The 21,825-nt window shown below is 44.0% G+C and overlaps 1 protein-coding gene across 1 annotated transcript in view; it reads left to right on the forward strand.

Moving 5' to 3' along the window:
• Positions 1-20,547: 20,547 nt before the first annotated feature.
• Positions 20,548-21,825, forward strand: part of LOC109886330 (uncharacterized) — a 76,328-nt gene continuing 75,050 nt past the window's right edge. The window contains exon 1 of the mRNA XM_031792918.1: positions 20,548-20,916. Coding sequence (XP_031648778.1) covers positions 20,903-20,916 — 14 coding nt within the window. The 5' untranslated portion in view covers positions 20,548-20,902. The remainder of the gene's footprint in view (positions 20,917-21,825) is intronic.

A 21,825-nucleotide genomic window follows, 5' to 3' on the forward strand; every position in this document is an offset into this window, starting at 1 on the left:
CTCAAGACCTCTATCTGCAAACCATGACAGATAAGTTTGAGACCGAAAGGAGCAAGTGTGACACTCACGTCTCCAAAATCAGTACTCTAAGCGCTCAAGTGGACTCTGCAATGCAGCAGAATACCACCCTTAGGTACCATCTGGAAGAAGTCCAGAATGGTCACGCTCTATAGCGTGACTACCAATCCAAGCAACAGGAGCCCTGTACTCACAGGAGTAAAGACGATAGGTTTCAGACCTTGCCTCCCTCATGTGTCCCTCAGTCTTCTCCTCTTGGCCATTCGGCACTGAGTAATATTGTGCCTCTTGCCCAACAACAACAGGGCTTGGCTTCTCCTCTTGGCCTTTCGGCCCTAATCTCTCCACAGGATGAAGCCAACCCTCTCCGCCCGCTTGGCGCGGAATACCTTGACAAACCCATCAAGAATTTCCCCACCTTTTGATCCTGTTCCAGGTCAGCCAAATGATACTGAGACGTTCATAGCTGACATAGAGGACGCGTAGGATGGCTACCCGAACGCTACGGGTTCTGACAGGGTTTAACTGTTGAAGCGAACATCGAATAGACACGTGACAAGGTTCATTTGACTACAACAGCAACACGTGCTAAATGACTACGCTAAACTTGCCACAGCTTTGAAAGTAGAATTCAGTGGTTCTGCGACTCGCAAGCATGATAGCTCACTGGCTAACACCGGCAAACAAACATTTAAACAAATGTTCCTGTCGAACATGTATCCTACCTTCATTACCTACTTGGGCCCTGCAGCTCACGTTGGCTTGCCTATCTTACAACTCCGAGAGCTTGCAAGCACAGCTTTTGAGGCATCAAAAGCTCGCAACGCTAAGAGCCCTGACCACTCGGTTTTGAAGTTTGACCAGGAGCACTCACTCCAGTTAGAGGGTGCATTATCAGGTATTGGAGCGTTAAGAGATGACGCACAACAACAGTTTCTACCACGAAACCATGATTCCAATAACCTCCGTGGTCTAAATAACTGTAAAGTACGTTGCCATCAACATGACTACCGCTACAATCGACCTGTTCGCTATGTTCCTGCACCCAACCCACAAAAAGTGTCAGAGCACAAGGGTAACAAAGGGATGAAGGACGATCAAAACATAGACCAATGTTCTCCAGAAGTTCCACTACGGGAAGAACTAAAGCGAGAAACATTTGAGAAAAGGGTAAAAGATAAGTCACAAGGACTAAATGGGGAATTACAGGACACCAGGTCCGCAGGAATTAACACCCATAGCAAGGAAGTTAAAGTTCTCATTTCTCCCGTTCTCATTCAAGACCCAATTCAGGGCCTGCTTGATCAAGAAACAAGCCCCCGGGCTTTGTCTATAGACTCTGATACAAAGGTTGCGAAGAAAAGGGTCAAACGCTTCGTTGAAGCCAAGCCCACTCAAAATCGGAAAAGTCAATCTGCTTCCACCTTGAACAGAAATGGCACATCACGTCGTTGCGAACAACCACTCCACTTTGTGGTGAATATGTCCACTAACCACGAATTTAAACGGCCATACCTGGAAACAGTCCTGGAGGACTGCTTAACTCCTCATGCGCTAATTGATTCGGGTGCAACAATATCACTCATATCTCAAACATTGTTTGATGATCTCAAAAGGGCTTTGAAGCCAACTAAACGTTGGTTAAAAGTGGAACGATGCGACACTACACTTCGAGGGGTCACTCAGACTACCTTGTAACTGACAGTTAGACTTACAGGTTATGTCGTTGTCCTTTGTTTGAATTGTTTACGTATCCGCTGTGCGGGGGAAATGATAATACAATCGGAACTACGTAGCTAATACTATTGTAACGGGGATCCTTATTGTAGCAACACACTTTTGGAGGGAAGGCAATCCTGCGCTGCGTTAGCTAAGTTTTCATGTCATCGGGTGTAGTTCATAAAGGTTGAAGAGTGTATGTTAGGATGAAGTGTGAATTCATGCCAGGAATAATAAGTGTGAAGTTTGATTTCCTCCCTTCTGTAATAAGCAGCCAATGAGGTATTTTTTCCTTTATTCATGTGTTTAATCTGAACCCGTAATAACGCCGGTTAAACTGTTATGTATGTAAGCACTTCAGAGTTATACCAAGCTAATAAGTCACTCGTAAGATAAGGTTGGAAGAGTGTGCTTAACTGTATTTTTCATTTACTTTATAGTTCTCACGGAAGGTGATAATTCTGACTAAAACTACAGAATAAAGCCGCCAGTTAAAATCAAGGAACGGTTGTGCTCGTGGTTACTGAAGGGAGCTACAGTGAGAACTCAATGCTCTTCACGAGCAAGAGAGAAAGAAGAATCTCATCCAGCTGTAAAACGTCTACAAGATTCCCAAATCCTGGTAGACCCAGTCATCTGCCAGATAAGAGTTTTGCACCTACCTGCAAACTAAGAAGAAAATCTCCACATAAGGAAGCATCGTGAGGCAACATAAGGTCAAGACTAACAGGAAAGTCAGACACGCAAGTACAAGTTAAGGTGTTTGAAGGTGGTCCTAGCCTTGTGAACAGCTAATAAGAGACTTTAAGAATACAATTCGTAAGGACTGGAGATAGTTGTCTATTTCATAAAGACTCTGGTATTATGCATTTGCTCTTTCTATCTTAATGTATTGCTGGTATGTGTATTACTGAAAAATATTATTTGATACTTACAAAAAATATATATATAGTTACAAACATTAAGGGTCAGCGTACACCTATTAATTCTATTTTCACCTGTAAGTTAATAGTGTAATTGTTTGGTAAGGTGTTTGTTCAAGCCTTTGTTACAAGCATTATACATGTTTATACCACGTACTAAGGTATAAATTACAGTGAATTAGAGTATAAATTACCTACTCACTTATCCAAACCTTAGCTAGAATTGATTTGACTTGATTTAGAATGTCAGAAAGAGGTAGTTTCACTAAAGGTGATAGAGATGGGGTGGGTCAAGTTGAGCAGCTGCAGCAACACCTCGCAAACTTCGAGCCTTCATCAGAACAAACAGAACAGCAGGAAGAGGCCCAGACTGGTGTGGAGTCACTTCGGCCAGTGAATGATGATACAGAGGCTGCTAACGAGATAGCACAACAAGAGCCACGAAAAGGTGAGAGGGTCCGCAGGTTAACTGAAAAGGGCAGAGAATTGCGCAACGAAAGGTGGAGACAGCTCGAACATCGTTTCAGGGTCAGCTATGAGAAGTGGAAGGCTCTGGTAAAGGAAGCAAAACTGTCACTGACAGGCTGTTGCTCTGAAGACCTACTAGAAGACCTCTTAAACAAGATTAGCCATACCTCTACAGAGCTAAACCTTGTCTATGTAAATTTGCGTCAAATCGACATTCCCGACAACGATATACGACGCAGAGTTGATACTTGTGAAGCAGTTGCAATGTCTATTATCAAGACTGTAAGGTGTCATTTAAAAGGCAGGGAAGAAGGTCAAAGTAACCAGATAGAGTTGCACTGGAAGGACAGCAATTCCTTGTGCATGTCCGAACTCTCACATAAGTCAAGTCTCAACTATCAGCCCTCAAGTGCTTCCTCCCAGTCTCAAAGCAACTCAAAGGTCAAATCCAGACGCTCAAGCGTGTCATCTGTCAAGAGACAAGAGGCTGCGGCGGAAGTTGCTGCTAACCAAGCAGCTTTAGAAGTAATGGTTAAGCAAGAACGCCAACTAGAAGAGCTTCAGAGACTCGAAGATGAAGATAAGAAGAGGACAGCTGAGCAAGAAGCTGAGGCTGTGAAACGCAGCTTAGAAGAAGCTAGGCTGCGAGTCAAGTTAGAGGTAGAAAACTTATTCAGCCCCTTTACTTTCAGTGCAGCAAACTCTCTCCAGAAGTTCAGTGAGGATCTCTGAATGATCCAATGTTGACCTAAATGACTAATGATGATAAATACAATCCACCTGTGTTCCAACCTCACTGAGCTTGAGCTGTTTTGCAAGGAGGAATGGGAAAAAATTTCGGTCTCTCGATGTGCAAAACTGATAGAGACATACCCCAAGCGACTTACAGCTGTAATCGCAGAAAAAGGTGGCCCTACAAAGTATTAACTTAAGGGGGCTGAATAATTTTGCACGCCCAATTTTTCAGTTTTTGATTTGTTAAAAAAGTTTGAAATATCCAATAAATGTCGTTCCACTTCATGATTGTGTCCCACTTGTTGTTGATTCTTCACAAACAAATACAGTTTTATATCTTTATGTTTGTAGCCTGAAATGTGGCAAAAGGTCGCAAAGTTCAAGGGGGCCGAATACTTTCGCAAGGCACTGTATATTACTTGAGAAAATATATTGGTGGGCCTGCCAAGAAAGCCATCGAAAGTTACTTTATGTTAGGAACAGAGTCAGCCTACTATGCTGCATGGACCATTCTTGAAGAAAGGTACGGAAACAAATTCCTCATCGCCAAGTCCTTCAGAGATAAGCTCAATGCATGGCCTAAGATAGGATCCAAGGACCGTCTTGAACTTAGAGACCTTGTAGACTTTCTTCGCAGCTGTGAGGCTGCTATGTCTCAGAATAAGGGCCTGGAGGTGCTTAATGACTGTAATGAAAACCAAAAGATCCTCGCTAAACTTCCAGATTGGCTAACTTCAAGATGGAATAGAAAGGTCATAGACATCTTAGAAGAAACTGAGATCTTTCCAAGCTTCAGTCAGTTTGTGAAGTTTCTCACGAGAGAAGCAAAGATCGCTTGCAATCCTGTGACATCCCTTCATGCTTTGAAACCAAGCGAAGATGGAAAACCTAAGACGGCAAGGATTCAAAGCCCTGGAGCAAGGGTATTAGCAACTAACTCTGATGAGAAAGATACTGTTACTAGTTGTGTCTTCTGTGAGAAGTCAGGTCACAGTCTCCACAAATGCTGGAAGTTCATGGATAAGCCCACCGCAGAGCGACAGAAGTTTGTTCAAGAGAATAAATTGTGCTTTGGCTGTTTAAGGCCTGGGCATCGCTCAAAAGATTGTGATAACAGGAACACCTGCGACACGTGTCAGAGGAGGCATCCATCCTGCCTGCACGAAGATCGTACTAAAGAAAGGTTAAGGGATAGGAAGACCCCACAAGATAAGGGGACAAGAGCGTCAAGTGAGGCCATATCTAACAGAGTCGTAAGGGACATTAACAACACTCACACCTCCACAATCATTCCAGTATGGGTGTCAACCACAAGTGAGCCAGATCGTGAAGTTCTCGTGTATGCACTTCTTGACACCCAGAGCGACACCACTTTTATCCTTGAAGAGACAACAAAGGCTCTCAATACAAGGAAGGAGCCAGTCCAATTGAAACTCTCCACAATGGCTTCAAGGAATACCATTGTGCCCTGCCAGAAGCTGTCTGGTTTGCAGGTTAGAGGGCTTTACTTGGAGAAGAAAATCCCTCTGCCAACGACCTACTCGAGAGAGTTTATTTCTGCAAACAGAGATCATATTCCTACTCCAGAGACTGCAAGAGCATGGTCTCATCTTGAACACATTGCAGAGGAGATTGCTCCTCAACAGAGCTGTGATGTCGGTCTCTTAATTGGCTACAACTGCTCCCAGGCTCTCCTTCCAAGAGAAATTGTGTCTGGTAAGGGAAATCAGCCTTTTGCTCAGAGAACAGATCTTGGCTGGAGCATAGTCGGCTATGGAAATCCATGTATCGACCATGGCGACCCTATTGGAGTGAGTCATCGGGTTATCGTTAGACAGGTGATGCCAAGCCTTCAATCTTCTTCCAACCTCACAAATCAAGTACACTATGTTTGTAGAACACGTGTAAGAGAGGTAATCACAACACTGGACATTATCAAGACGCTTGAATCTGACTTCAACGAGAGAGCTGCAGAAGAGGACCTCATATCTCAAGAGGATATCTGGTTCCTGAAGAAAATGAAAGAGGGCATCAGACGTAAGGACAATGGACATTATGAGATGCTGCTGCCGTTCAAGGAAGAAAGACCCAATCTGCCGAACAATAAAACAGTGCCTGGAAAGGAGGCTAAGGAGAGACAAGCAGTACTACAAGGACTACACAGCATTCATGGAAGAGACTATAGATGTGGAGATGCTGAGAAGGTCTCTAAAGAGGAAATTAACAAGCATCCAGCATGGTACATCCCGCACCATGAGGTTTATCACCCACAAAAGCCTGGGAAGATACGAGTCGTCTTTGACTGCTCAGCTAAGTTTCGAGAGACGTCCCTGAATGATCATCTCCTTACCGGTCCAGAGTTGACAAACACATTGCTGGGCGTCCTTTGTCGTTTTCGTAAGGGTCCAGTTGCAATCATGTGTGACGTAGAGCGCATGTTCCACCAGTTTCATGTGAAAGCAGAAGACCAAGATTATCTACGGTTCCTTTGGTGGGAGAACGGAGATCTAGAGTCTCAACCCTCAGTGTATCGTATGAAGGTCCACTTGTTCGGCGCAGCTTCATCTCCTGGTTGCGCCAACTATGGTCTCAAACATCTTGCTGCCGAAGGACGAGGAAGCTTCAGCGAGAAGTCTATCCAGTTCATAGAAAGGAACTTTTATGTTGATGATGGGTTGACGAGCGTATCGTCTGAAGCTGAAGCGGCCCAGCTGGTGAAAGAAGCAAGAGAGCTTTGCAGCATCGGCAAACTTCGGTTGCACAAGTTTATCTCTAACAGCAAGGAAGTTATAGCTACAATTCCCAAGGAAGAACGTGCCAAGGGTGCCAAAGACCTGGATATGGCTCTGGGTGAACCACACATGGAGAGAGCGCTTGGTGTACTGTGGTGTGTCGCATCAGACGAGTTCCAGTTTAGAGTAGTTGTCAAGGAACGCCCACTCACAAGAAGAGGAGTGTTGTCTACAGTAGCCTCTGTATATGATCCGCTTGGGTTTGTGGCACCCTTTGTCCTGGCGGGGAAGCAGATCTTGCAGCGGATGTGTCGTGACAAAATCGACTGAGATGACCCCCTTCCAGATGACCTACGTTCCCAGTGGGAATTCTGGCTCCAAGGTCTACAAAACTTGTCTGAAGTAAGGATCCAACGAAGCTACTTGCCATCAAGTTTCAAGGAGGTGCAGAGTTATGAGCTCCATCACTTCTCCGACGCTAGTACCTCAGGTTATGGAGAGTGCTCATACCTCAGAACAATCAGCACCGCAGGAGAAGTTCATTGCTCCCTAGTTATGGGGAAGTCGAGAGTCGCCCCCTCCAAGGTTACGACCATACCACGACTGGAACTTTCAGCAGCGGTGGTAGCTGTTCGAACAAGTGACATGCTCAAAAAGGAGCTAGAGATACAAGGGATACAGGAATACTTCTGGACAGACTCGAAGGTAGTTCTTGGCTACATCAACAATGAAGCCAGAAGATTCCACATCTTTGTAGCTAACCGTATTCAACGCCTTAAGCAAAGCACAGATCCCGAACAATGGAGATATGTGACCTCTGAAGAGAATCCTGCGGATCATGCTTCCAGAGGTCTCACATCAGAACAGCTCATGGCTTCCAACTGGTTCACAGGTCCAGACTTTCTTTGGCATGAAGAACTTCCCAAAGGACAAGTCAAGGGGGAAGAATTCTCAGACAATGATCCAGAGCTGAAATCCCTGGTCCATGATACCCAAGCAAAGGAAGAAAGATCATTACTAGATCACCTCCATAAGTTCTCAGACTGGGCAAGAGTGGTAAAAGCTATTGCCAGGCTCAAACGACGTGTCAAGGAAGCCATAGGCTTAAAATTGAGGTCCAGTGAAGCTACAAGCATAGAAGAAAGGAGAGAGGCAGAGCTCACCATTATAAAGATGGTTCAAGAAGCAGCCTTCTCCCATGAGATACACAACCTTAGGCACCAGAAAGACATCAAGACCAAAGATAAAGCAAGCAAGTTGCATAAATTGAGTCCATTTCTGGATGAGCAAGGTATCCTCAGGGTGGGAGGTCGCTTGGCTCATGCAACTCTTCATTCCCATGTGAAGCATCCCGCAATCCTGCCAAGAGATAGCCACTTGTCAGTGCTGCTCGTCAAGCACTATCATGAAAGAGTACGACACCAAGGACGTGGAATGACGATCAATGAGCTGCGATCCAACGGTATGTGGATCCTAGGATGCAGCAATGCAGTTTCCTCTCACATCTACAAATGTGTGAAATGCAGGAAATTCAGAAGATGTACAGAAGGGCAAAGGATGGCAGATCTTCCGAAGGAACGCATGGAGACCGCACCTCCCTTCACATACTGCGGGATGGACTGCTTTGGACCTTTCTATGCCAAGGACGGAAGAAGAGAGTTAAAGCGTATGGGCTCCTACTCACTTGCATGGGCTCCCGAGCAGTTCACATTGAAATGCTTGACGACTTAACCACCGACGCTTTTATCAATTCCCTGCGTTCATTCATTGCCATACGTGATAATGTTAGTCAAATCAGATGTGATCAAGGCAGCAACTTCATTGGCGCAAGACGCGAGTTTGTGGACGCCCTGAAAGAAATGGATCAAACACGACTGAAGGAACTTGGATGCGAGTTTATCATGAACACCCCATCTTCAAGTCACATGGGTGGTGTTTGGGAAAGGCAAATCCGCACAATACGAAGTGTCTTAACATCCACTCTTGATCAGTCAGACGGAAGACTCGACACCGCTTCTCTGCGTACCTTTCTCTATGAAGTCATGGCGATTTTAAATAGTAGGCCCCTAACTACGGAATATCTGAATGATCCATTAGGTCCAGAACCTCTCACGCCAAATCACATCTTAACAATGAAGTCCACAGTTATCTTACCGCCACCTGGACAGTTCATCAAGGAAGATCTTTATCTCCGCAAGAGATGGCGCAGAGTACAATTCTTAGCCAATGAATTCTGGACAAGGTGGAAGAAAGAGTACCTCCTAAACCTCCAACACAGACAGAAATGGAGTAAAGACAGAAGAAACGCAAGGATTAATGACATTGTCATTTTGCAAGATGATACTGCACCACGCAACCAGTGGAAATTGGCAAAGGTTACAGAAGTGTACCCGGGACAGGATGGCCGGGTGAGAAGATTCAAGTTACTGATCAGCGACTCAACCCTAGATGAGAGAGGTAAACGCATCACCAAACCCACCTATCTGGAGAGGCCCATCCATAAGACAGTCACCCTCCTGGAAGCCGATCAAGAAACCTGCAGACCCCTTTCACAGAAATCACCGGTGATTGGTGGGAGTGTAACTGACAGTTAGACTTACAGGTTATGTCGTTGTCCTTTGTTTGAATTGTTTACATATCCGCTGTGCGGGGGAAATGATAATACAATCGGAACTACGTAGCTAATACTGTTGTAGCAACACACTTTTGGAGGGAAGGCAATCCTGCGCTGCGTTAGCTAAGTTTTCATGTCATCGGGTGTAGTTCATAAAGGTTGAAGAGTGTATGTTAGGATGAAGTGTGAATTCATGCCAGGAATAATAAGTGTGAAGTTTGATTTCCTCCCTTCTGTAATAAGCAGCCAATGAGGTATTTTTACCTTTATTCATGTGTTTAATCTGAACCCGTAATAACGCCGGTTAAACTGTTATGTATGTAAGCACTTCAGAGTTATACCAAGCTAATAAGTCACTCGTAAGATAAGGTTGTAAGAGTGTGCTTAACTGTATTTTTTCATTTACTTTATAGTTCTCACGGAAGGTGATAATTCTGACTAAAACTACAGAATAAAGCCGCCAGTTAAAATCAAGGAACGGGTGTGCTCGTGGTTACTGAAGGGAGCTACATACCTCGTCTCTCACATTGAGAGTCATGCTGAAACTACACTTCAAGGACGTATCGCTCGTTCACCCTGTGTATGTTACCAGCCTCGAAACTGTAACCCTGCTACTAGGAGCAGACTTGATGGATCGGTTACTACCATTGATGGATTGGAAAACCAACCAGGTATGGTCACAGGCCACCGTGCCTCCTCCACTGACCACACTGTCTTCCCCTAACGCTAGCTGCAACGCAGTCATTCACAGGGGGTATCTGTCGAAAGCACCACTTTGGAAAAAGACATTTAGAAACCTCTTGTGCCAGAATCCGATCCAAGGAGATGTTACGATATCTCGACACATTCCATCAGCCAACTTGATTGACCATTCTTTCCATGATTTCGAGACAGCTGACTCTGTGAATACGCAACTTCCCTCCTCCTTGCAGTCGTGCAAAACGGTAGTTGAGATGAACTCCTCTTGCCCTTCGGACACTTCCGCAAGCACTCCAGCCGTCTCAGCAAGAAAAACATTGATACGCAGAGTATACTCTGCATCCGATGATACACCTTCCACTTTGTTGGGGACTGTCACCGCTTACAATGACACTAATGGCGTCAGTCCAGCAACTGACCCGATGACTCCCACTGGTGAAACACATATCACAGACTGATGTCCTCGTCTCAGTTCGCAGGTACTGAAGAGGTTGCCACACGCGGACGCGGTAGTGCCTGACATGCCTCTACAGCCACTGAGCGTTTTGAAGCACAAACACCAGGAGATTTGGTTGAAAGGTTACAGCCATTCTCATAAAAACGCGGCCGCTGACAACTCGTACATAGGGTCCGACCTTTTCGTTTGTGCCTCGGACACCAACACCACCTGCTGGTGGGGGGGTCCGGAGACACAAAGGGGGGGAATAGTAGCCCAGACCCATGATGAGCCTCATCGAGGCCGGTGGGGGGGTCGAGACTAAGGACAACACCGTACGAGACCGCCAGAGCATAAATCAAATCTAGTTGTAAACTCCCCTATGATAACAGTGAGGAGCAGACAGGCCCCTGGACGGGGATTATCTTAGAACACATCTAAGATAGTACTGATGTGTACCACACTGGTCGTAAAGGAAGTCCAGTGGACTTGTCCACCTCCAAAACAAATGGCAACAATAATCATTCCTTGCCATGTGTAGGTTCAACTACAATACAACTAGTAAAATTCTCCAATCATGTGTTCCGGTAGTATAATATTTCAGAATAAATCGGTAGGATAACTGGTCCCTTTGAGCACCAGTAACAATACCAGCGACAGTCAGTCTAGCTACAATCAGTAAGAAGGTTAGAGACCTAACCAATCAAATTACCCTTGACAATAGCGATATAGGAGTCACTCAGAGTGCAACACGTGGAAGGGAATCTCCAGTGCACTCTTCCAATGGTTAACACTGTCATGACTGTCCTGATCAGATCAGGTTACAGGAGACCACAAGCCTACAGATTATCTCTCAACCCCAACAGAGGAGGAGAGATCTAGGGGTCTGAAGATGTGGGGGGTTTTATGACCCCTCACGCCTCTGGTAAATCTCAGGCCACAGACAAATTCCATTGTCCTGTTACTATGGAGAACCAGCCTCATAACATTAAACATGAAATAAAGGGACTTTGGAACAATGGTTTCCGTCAGCCACAATGGTGGTCATGACGATAGATTGAATTTGGAAATATGTCATTTTTGGTTTGTTATTAAAGGTTAATAGATTACGTTATTACGAAAACATTGTAATTGGAAGAGCCTTCCTAGTATATGTTTGATGTTTATACATTGTACATTGTATGGAAAATATCTAAATCAAAGAGAATGTTTGGATGAAATGTTAAGTTAGTTGTCTAAAATTGGATTTGAATCAAATCTAGACCTTGCCTCATTAACTTGGTACGCCCAGAGAATTGCCCTAAATGCGGTTACGCCCACTTCTGACGCAAGGGTATAAAACCTGTGAGTATAGAATATACAGGAAGACTACGTGACCCAAGCTGCAGCAAGGTCTAAAAAGTCAACGAACCCAGAACGCAACGCAAGTTTGAAGACAAAGAAATCCTTTTCTACCCAAGATACGGATGAGTAGCTGTGTCTAAGCGGGTGAATTCAAGTCGAACCACCTAGCCTCCATCTCCCATCGAATCATGGTATCTAAAGGGTTTCATTCCTATGCTGTGAGCTCTGAGCAACAGAGCTGTCTGTCCTCAGAAGACGCCTTCCAGAGCAAAGGGTGAGGGAACAGACTCCTAAGCCAAAAGGACACTGACATCGGGAGGATGGTCAGAGAGGTGCGCCGGAGTAGTGCGTCATCGAGCCGCCTGGACTGTCCACGCAGAGAATCCTCGGAGATCATCCCCACGTAATTACATCATTATATTCTGACCCATAAGAGCGGCAGTTTGGGTCAAGGCTAGGGTTAGAATAGCATAGCTGACAAATTCACCCAAATGTATATTTCTCTCGTGTACTTTCTTTTTTCTCTCTCTCTTTGAAACCCCCCTTTTGGTTAACACGCGCCATAGTGTGTTGGCCCGTTATACTAAGTTTTAATCAATAGCCTATAATGTGTTTTGTCTATGTGTATCTTTTATCATCACTTTAGCCTTTTAGTAAATAAATATTCAACTAAGATTGGTGTGGTACGAACTCATTGGTGAGACCCGGGTCCGTGCAGAATCACGGGCTATACGACGTTCAGAACGAGATTGTAGAGATAACTGGTTAATTAGCGGCTGTTGTAAAATCGATATTCTGATATTCTTTGAGTTAATTTGGGAAATAGAAACTCAATAAAAACTAGTTTTCCCATGGTGCCCCAGGTTAATGAGTTAATAATTGCTTGATTCAGTTAATCACGCAATTAGAAACTTTAATAATTAGATGAACAACAGTCGTCACATTAACTAATACAACATCACGACAACACACGTCACTAATAAATAGAATCCTCCATTCAGGAGGAAAATTATTAGAATCATTAACCACGATCACACCACGTACGACTGGTCTAATACTTAGAGTACTTTTGTCGTGAGGTTAGCTCCTCCATGGATAACATAGCTATGAAATAGACTTCATACCTATCACCACTACAATAGTGGAAGACACAGTGACTTGTAGTAAAAACTACTACAGACTCCCTTGACACCAATTCTGACTGACCTCCAGGCATTGACCTGAAAATTACCTGACAACGTCAGACTCATTCTGAACAAATAGTAATCTGCCAGGATACTTGCTTTTCTTCCCTTGACATGCGCGCTTGTGTAAGCATAAACGCACATGCACAACGGAACATCCAATTAGGATTTATGCTAGGATCACTTAAGGGTCCAAGCAAAATACCATCCTTTGTAAAGTTGAACATTTACTTCTAGGCCTTTGACTCTACAGCTACAGCACTTACCAGTTTCCTCCCAGAAGTCCATAGGTCATCCCTGTAGACTGTCCAAAACTAGTGCCTTACAGCTGTAAACTTATCATATAGTTATCAACTTAGGATAGTGCCTAAGCAACACACCAAGTACGAAAACCCTAGATATGGCACTAGAGGCAATGCCATGATAGTCATTTTGCCAGGACATTGGACGTATATAGAATACAGTCCAATTAGATGATGTTTGTGTGAGAACTATATTTTTTATATCTTTTGTTTATGCTTTCATTCCTTTTCGGTTCAGTTCCTTTGACACTTAGGAAGTGATAGAGCCATAAACAAAGTCCCCATACAACTATCACTTAGTGCCACAATGCCGCTCATTGGGGAATTAATGTAATTATATATATTTCATGAGTGTGTGTGCGTTGTTAACATCTGCCTAAGTTACTGCCCAGATCTTCCAGTCTGGACGACGACCGGACTATGGGTCCGGAACGGCGACCCCAAATCCAGACACCCACGGCCCATCCTTGTGGCGGCATGCCCCGCTGTCAGAGAGCCTACCAAGGTAAACCACCAGGGGGGGGGGGGACATCCCCTGGCCCTTCCTGGGGTACTTTGCAGCTTCCAGGGAACCTACCAAGGTACATCACTAGAAGGGACCGCAACGGCGATCACCAACCGGACATCAACTGCCATCCTTGTGGTGGACTGCTCCGCTTTCAGAGAAGCCTACCAAGTTCAACCACCAGAGGGGACTGCAACGATGATCTACAAACAGGACATAATGTGTTCATGATTCAATGTTGATTTGTAACTTGCAGGACAAACAAGATCCAAACCACCAGGGGGGGGGGGATGTCATGACGTTGGCCTCTTTGGGTATAGCAAGCCCATCCCCCTCTCGCTGCCTCCCCCTTGCCTCCTTCAACTAGGTTGCTGTGGTCAGAGTGACATTGTAAATTCCTGAGAAGACCCTGCCATATGGCCACACAGTAGAGAGAGAGTAGATTTTCATGGAGAACAAAGGAAATCCTTCCACCTCACAGAACTTGAGGTACGAACAAATTTCATGTTCCGGAGAAAGTTTAAAAGAACGGTGAAGAATCCAGCTACGAACTGGTCCGTTTGTCACAACTTGGGAAAGCTCATGGGAGAAGGTGTGGCCACATTACCATAACGCCCTTTATATAATAGCCCCAGATATAAGGTTTACATCTAATTGTTGTATAAGATGAATGAGTGAGTATGATACTGTTTACACAATTTTACAATGTGATTTTGGACTGTTTAATGAAGGAAAACTCAAAAAGGGAATTGGATTTGAACTAAATCAGAGGAGCGCCCTGAGCCCAGTTAGGGTCAGACATCCTGGGACAGCCTTTTCTGCCATTCCCAATAAAAAACCCACTCGGGTTTTCGATCAGCAGACCGAGCTTACCTCAATTACGAGATGGCTAAAGGTTGCAGACCATGTTTTTCTCCATTAGGAGGACAAAGGTTGTGGAACATTGCTGAATCTTTTAACCATACCACGTGGTTAAACTCTTAGACTATCGATACCGACAGAATAAGAACAAGTCTTTGATACTAATTACTCATCTGCAGCTAGGAATTCGGTATCATTGAACGAATGTCACTCTGAACAATCCCCTCTAACCACAACCGAGAGAGAGAGGGAGAGAGACGGACAATTCTACAAACAAAATTAACTTTTCACCAGCGATCAAGACGACACACTGAGCGTAAATATATATATTGATTGCAATTGTTCCCGAATGAGTGAGCGTTCATGTGCAAAGGATTAGTATTTCAATTGTTATAATTATCACTCTGTAGTGACTTCTTAGTCGACTCCCACTTCCCCTTTTGTCTAACAGGCCGCCATGCCAGTTTAGCCCACTAGGGCACATTGTCTTATCATTTCATGTAACCACATTTACCTTGTTAGTTTGTTTGTTTATGCATTTCTGTGAATTACTTAGTTAGTAATAAATAAATTATCTAAGACAATTGATGTATGGATGACTCATAGTGAAGACTGGGTTCGTGCAGATAACCAACAATTTACGACGTTTGCAATGAGACTAACGTGAGGTAAAGTAAATAATTCATTAATTCGAAGACTAATAGATCACATAAAATATCTGAAAAGTTATTTTTGGAAATATTAACTTTGTAATCTGAACATTTTTCTTTGGTGCCCCGACTTCCTAGTAATTACGGTTACATGATTAATCAGTCTAATCGTGTAATAACTAATTACAGAGAATCTTTAACTTCAGTTAATGATAGTAAAGACACGACAATTCCATAAGTGTTATCATAGTTTTGATGTCTTCACTTTTATTCTACAATGTAGAAAATAGTCAAAATATAGAAAAACCCTGGAATGAGTAGGTGTGTACAAACTTTTGACTACTACAGTACTGTACATATTGTATAAGTTTGTCCAAAATGTTTGTCCAAAATGTTTCCAACCAGCCTCTATTAAATGATATAAAGTATTTGACATAATGTAACAATGTGATGATCTCTTGATAATCACGTACTGAGTAAAACTATACTGATTGGGTAGAAAATTAAATTTTCCACATTTCTTATTGTCTGTGCTTTTTTTTAAACCTAAACACAAATACTTTCTAACCTTTGAACTATAGCCCCAAACATACATATCGTACAAGTTTGTCCAAAATGCTTCCAACATTATTTCCAGACAAAACAGCCAAATTCCTCTATGAAATTATATAAAGTATGTAACATAATGTGATAATCTCTTTATGATCATGTACTGAGTAAAACCATACTGATTGAGTGGAAAATTCAATTCATCCACAAACGCATCCATAAATTAACCTTGTGAGGACACATAATTCAGTCCCATTCAAAATCCTACTTCCCCTAACCCTTAACCTAACCGTAATCCGTACTCTTACCCTAACTCTAACCTTAATCCTAACCTTAAACCCAAAACCTAACTTTAACCCTAACCCTAAACCTAACCCTAGCTCCTAACCCTAAACCTAACCCTAAAACTAACCCTTGCTCCTAACCCTAACACTAATTCTAACCTTAACCCTAAACCTGCCAGATATAGTATTTGACCTTGTGGGGACTAACTAAATGTCCCTAGCTGGTCAAATTTGAGTTTGTTTACAATTCACACGCACACGCACGCACGCACACACACACACACACACACACACACACACACACATACACACACACACATAGGTCCCTATACAATCCCAACACTATGAACAGTTTGATAAACAAACCGTGGTCTTTCTCAGAGTTGAATCCTCACTCTCTCAGTGTGGGAGCCTCTGACTGCATCTGTGTGGACTGGAGTGTGCTGCTAGCTGGCCTTGCTGGGACCGGAGCTGAAACAAGAGAGAAGTTTTATCCTAATTACATTTAACTGCCTGGTGTAATCTGCTTTATCTGTTTCAACCAGAGACAAGGGTCTAATTGTGTCCCGCGCAGACGGTGGCAGGGTGGGGGCTGCTCCCTACCAGCCAGCAGCCTGACCCATGACCAGAGAGAATCAACCAGAGTCAGGAGACTCTCCCCAGGGATACAGGCTTTTATGAGCCTCCCATTCCTCTGACTTACATCTAGACATGTGTTAAAGCACATGTGGTTATGATAAAGCCATCGGTGTGGGGTTATGATAGGTTAGGGTAGGCTGATTCTGTTCCTACTGCTGCAGGGGGACAGATACTGTATCTATACTGTAGCATATATAACCTACCAAGCTTTAAACTTGAAACCCAACGCTGAAATGTAGGACTATTCCCTCATTGATTTGGGCTACTTTGTGTGGGAGAGAGAGCACTCAGCCTTAGGGTGTTTGTGTGGGAGAGAGAGCACTCAGACTCAGGGTGTTTGTGTGGGAGAGAGAGCACTCACTCTCGGGGTGTTTGTGTGGGAGAGAGAGCACTCAGCCTCAGGGTGTTTGTGTGGGAGAGAGAGCACTCAGCCTCAGGGTGTTTGACCAAGAAGAAATCCACCTACAACTCCCCATTATCACCAGACCTGGGCTCTGAAGCACCCATTCAGTAGAAGCTCAACTGGTTGGACTGATGGGGGATGAATACTTCACATCTATAATGACGAGATGACCTCTGCTTCAACAGCACCGTGGGAATCAAACTGATTGCCATAGCAATGGTCCTGGAAAAAAGGGTCAGGGAACAATATTTCTATACCCAAAACACTTCTATCCAACCCTTTTGCTGACCACAGAGTCCCTTACTGAGGGTGAGGATTACAATATCAACCATCTCAATACCGATCTGTACAAAATACAAAACCTGTCTGTATTGTGTTGTATAGATGTTGATGTTTATATCATGTGTGGACAGTAACACCAAGACAAATTCCTTGCAACTACTTGTTGCATGGCAATAATATTTTCTCATGAATTGAGATTCTGATTAATTACAAAAGGTGTTATATAAAGATTGACATGATCTAAATTGATTGGGTAAGGGTGTCCTTGTCCTCGCCTGCCAACATGTAAGCACAATACAAAGGACTTCACCACAGTGTATGTGTGTGATATCGATCTGCCAGGCTGCTGTGTGGTCGTGGAGGTGTATGTTTATCTCAGCAGATCCTTTGTGAAGCAGTGTGTGGCTCTGCATTAATTAGTAGGTGTCTAATGGCAGAGGACTGCAGTGCTTCTCTGGTTAATCATGTGTCAGCACATTGAATTAGTCTCATCTGCTCTGCAGGTAGTGTGTGTGAGTGTGTTAGTGACGACACCATGGTATTTCAGGTATGGTGCACTGTCTGTATCATACGTTGAAAAGCGCTTTACAACTGAAGTTGCAGTTGTGGTAGCCTATGCCCTGTGCAGTATGTTCATGCCTACACATGTGGTCATATGTCCAGACAACGGGGAGACATCCAGGGAGACAGCTATTCATTAGGTTTCACTTCCTTGTCAACTCCCTGAAAAGATGAACCATGACATTCCATCATGTTTTAGTCCATTTGAAATACCTGCTCCCCTCAGAATCAGAACTGATTGGCACTCCCTGCAATCCCCGGTCGTTGATGTATAGAATAGGCCTTAGCTACACTCATCTCAACATCTGCGGTGCTGCTCGTTCTCACTCATCTCAACATCTGCGGTGCTGCTCATTCTCACTCATCTCAACATCTGCGGTGCAGCTCGTGGCAACGTCATTTTGCTGAGTCTATCTTTAAGGAAATTGTTTGTTTCATGGCCATATGTAGTATAGGTAGTGTGTGACTTGACATGGCCACAGTATCTCCCTGTAGTAGGGATCATGGGTTGACATGGCCACATTATCTCCCTGTAGTAGGGATCATGGGTTGACATGGCCACATTATCTCCCTGTAGTAGGGATCATGGGTTGACATGGCCACACTATCTCCCTGTAGTAGGGATCATGGGTTGACATGGCCACATTATCTCCCTGTAGTAGGGATCATGGGTTGACATGGCCACATTATCTCCCTGTAGTAGGGATCATGGGTTGACATGGCCACAGTATCTCCCTGTATTAGGGATCATGGGTTGACATGGCCACACTATCTCCCTGTAGTAGCGATCATGGGTTGACATGGCCACATTATCTCCCTGTAGTAGGGATCATGGGTTGACATGGCCACATTATCTCCCTGTAGTAGGGATCATGGGTTGACATGGCCACAGTATCTCCCTGTATTAGGGATCATGGGTTGACATGGCCACATTATCTCCCTGTAGTAGGGATCATGGGTTGACATGGCCACATTTCTCCCTGTAGTAGGGATCATGGGTTGACATGGCCACAGTATCTCTCTGTATTAGGGATCATGGGTTGACATGTTCTCTGGTTTTTAGAGGGATTTTGATTGCCTGTTAGAACCTACTGGTTTGATAAAGCCTGTGTTGTTTAGTGCTGCTGGAAAGGGATACACACACACACACTGACCCATTTGATTTCTGATCTGTGTACTGTATGGTCCCTAGAAAAGAAGTTCAGGGAGTAAAGTTGGACCCAAACATTTCAGCGTTGGGTTTAAAGTTTAAAGCTTGGTAGGTTATATATGCTACAGTATAGATACAGTATCTGTCCCCCTGCAGCAGTAGGAACAGAATCGGCCTACCCTAACCTATCGTAACCCCACACTGATGGCTTTATCATAACCACATGTGCTTTAACACATGTCTAGATGTAAGTCAGAGGAATGGGAGGCTCATAAAAAGCCTGTATCCCTGGGGAGAGTCTCCTGACTCTGGTTGATTCTCTCTGGTCATGGGTCAGGCTGCTGGCTGGTAGGGAGCAGCCCCCACCCTGCCACCGTCTGCGCGGGACACAATTAGACCCTTGTCTCTGGTTGAAACAGATAAAGCAGATTACACCAGGCAGTTAAATGTAATTAGGATAAAACTTCTCTCTTGTTTCAGCTCCGGTCCCAGCAAGGCCAGCTAGCAGCACACTCCAGTCCACACAGATGCAGTCAGAGGCTCCCACACTGAGAGAGGGAGGATTCAACTCTGAGAAAGACCACGGTTTGTTTATCAAACTGTTCATAGTGTTGGGATTGTGTAGGGACCTGTGTGTGTGTGTGTGTGTGTGTGTGTGTGTGTGTGTGTGTGTGTGTGTGTGTGTGTGTGTGTGTGTGTGTGTGTGTGTGTGTGTGTGTGTGTGTGTGTGTGTGTGTGTGTGTGTGTGTGTGTGTGTGTGTGTGTGTGTGTGTATTTAAGCAATAAGGCCCGAGAAGGTGTGGTATATGGCCAATATACCAAGGCTAAGGGCTGCTCTTATGCACAACGCAACGCGGAGTTCCTGGACACAGCCCTTAGCTGTGGTATATTGGCCATATATCACAAACCGCCGAGGTGCCTTATTGCTATTATTAACTGGCTACCAACGTAACTAGAGCTGTAAAAAATTATGTTTTTTTTATACCCGTGGTACAGGTCTGATATATCATGGCTGTCAGTCAATCAGCATTCAGGGCTCAAACCACCCAGTTTATAATATAGTACATAGGAGATGGGACACACACACATGAACCATCTATAGATACCTAACCTAAATACAGGCTAACGTTGACCTGTCATGCTTGCGAGCCATAACGTATGCTAACAAAAAATTCAATCCATGTAAAATTATTATTAGGCTACAGTAAGTGAACTGCCTTCAGTCATATTTTACTGAGTGAGTGTGTGGGGAGCTGTCATATTGCCAAGACCAAGTGTGTCAATTTGCAATCAGCAGCAGGCACGTTTACTTGACTCCAATTGCACAGATTTGTAATTATGTGTAGACTAATAACTTGGCCGCAGGTCACTCGTAAAAATAAAGGGAGAAAACCATAACAATGTGTCAAGGTATTGGAAAACACGAGGGGGCCGGGCAATAATCCGTGAGGCGCGCGCCAACCAACCGCCAACCGGTGCGCTGGCTGCAGAGGGATAACGTGCAAATGAAGCAAGGCAAAACACGAACATAGCGAACAACGGTTGACCGTGTACAGACACCAATGGTTTGAGGAGTTTGGCGTATGCGTTACATATTTTGGCATGTCACTGTGACTCGTTATTATTTGAAGAATACATATCTTTAGGACTTCACCTTCAAGGCACAATTACATGAGCGCGTGAAGCGGGTGACTAGACATGGTCTTCTGTCTAACTACCCGAAGATTTCCTCGAAGGTCTCTTTGGTAATTCCGTGCGCCATCACTGAGCAAAATCCGCGTGAGAAGCAGACAGTCGCTCAGAGTTTGGGACCAGGGAGATTCCGAAGGAGAGAGGGAACATTCATGTTATTTCTCAGGTAAATTCCCACATCCGGGTGTCACTTTTAAATCGATTGTTTTGCCTATTCTTATTTTCTGTTTTGTTTTATCTGTGTGAAGTTACTATTACTGACTGTGCATTGTATTGGCTACATTGTTGCAATGGATTAATTAGTTCTCTGCATTTGTCTAACGCATGCAATAGCCTAACACCAAAAGCAGGCTACTACATACAATAGCCTAACACCAATAGTAGCTTAGTCTACTACATTTCATTGCAGGCAGCTTCTAAATGAACAAAGTTGTATGGTAGAATAGCCTATATTTGATGCAGAATGTTGTTTAAAAATGTGAAATATTTGAAATATGTGAAAACATTTGGAAAGGCATCACGAGCTAGAGCATAGCTAATTAAATGAAGTTAGTATAACATCTGAAAGCTGCCTAACCAAATTCCATCAATATTCATTATGAGATGCAATGCTCTGGTATGAAGCCCTGATGTTAATTGAATGTTTTTGATAGGCTACAATATGTGATTTATTAAGGCAGAGTTCATGTAAATTAATTTGTAATAGATTTTGTGTGGAAATCAAAAGGTTTCTTCTCTTCAAGAAACAACATTTGGGTCCATCCAAATTGATAAGCAGCAACACCGCCGACCAGGGATGGAAATGAAGCTAGTCCATAGCCAGTGCTTTTCAGACTGGGCTTTTGGACCCTTGGCTACAGAGAATGTCACCTGGGCTAGTAGAAATGTCATTCTACTAACCTGGCTGGCCAGTACCCAAAATCCTTAAATTCCCTTCCTGGCGCAGTATGTGACAATAAAAACATAATAAACTCAAACCACAGCCTACCCAGCTGTATATACCAGCTCCTCAGCTCAGCCAGACTTTAGCACCACATCATTATGTCAAGGAGTTTTACTTGGGTCATGCTAAAAT

The sequence above is a fragment of the Oncorhynchus kisutch genome, linkage group LG16, assembly GCF_002021735.2.
Source record: "Oncorhynchus kisutch isolate 150728-3 linkage group LG16, Okis_V2, whole genome shotgun sequence".
Taxonomy (NCBI): domain Eukaryota; kingdom Metazoa; phylum Chordata; class Actinopteri; order Salmoniformes; family Salmonidae; genus Oncorhynchus; species Oncorhynchus kisutch.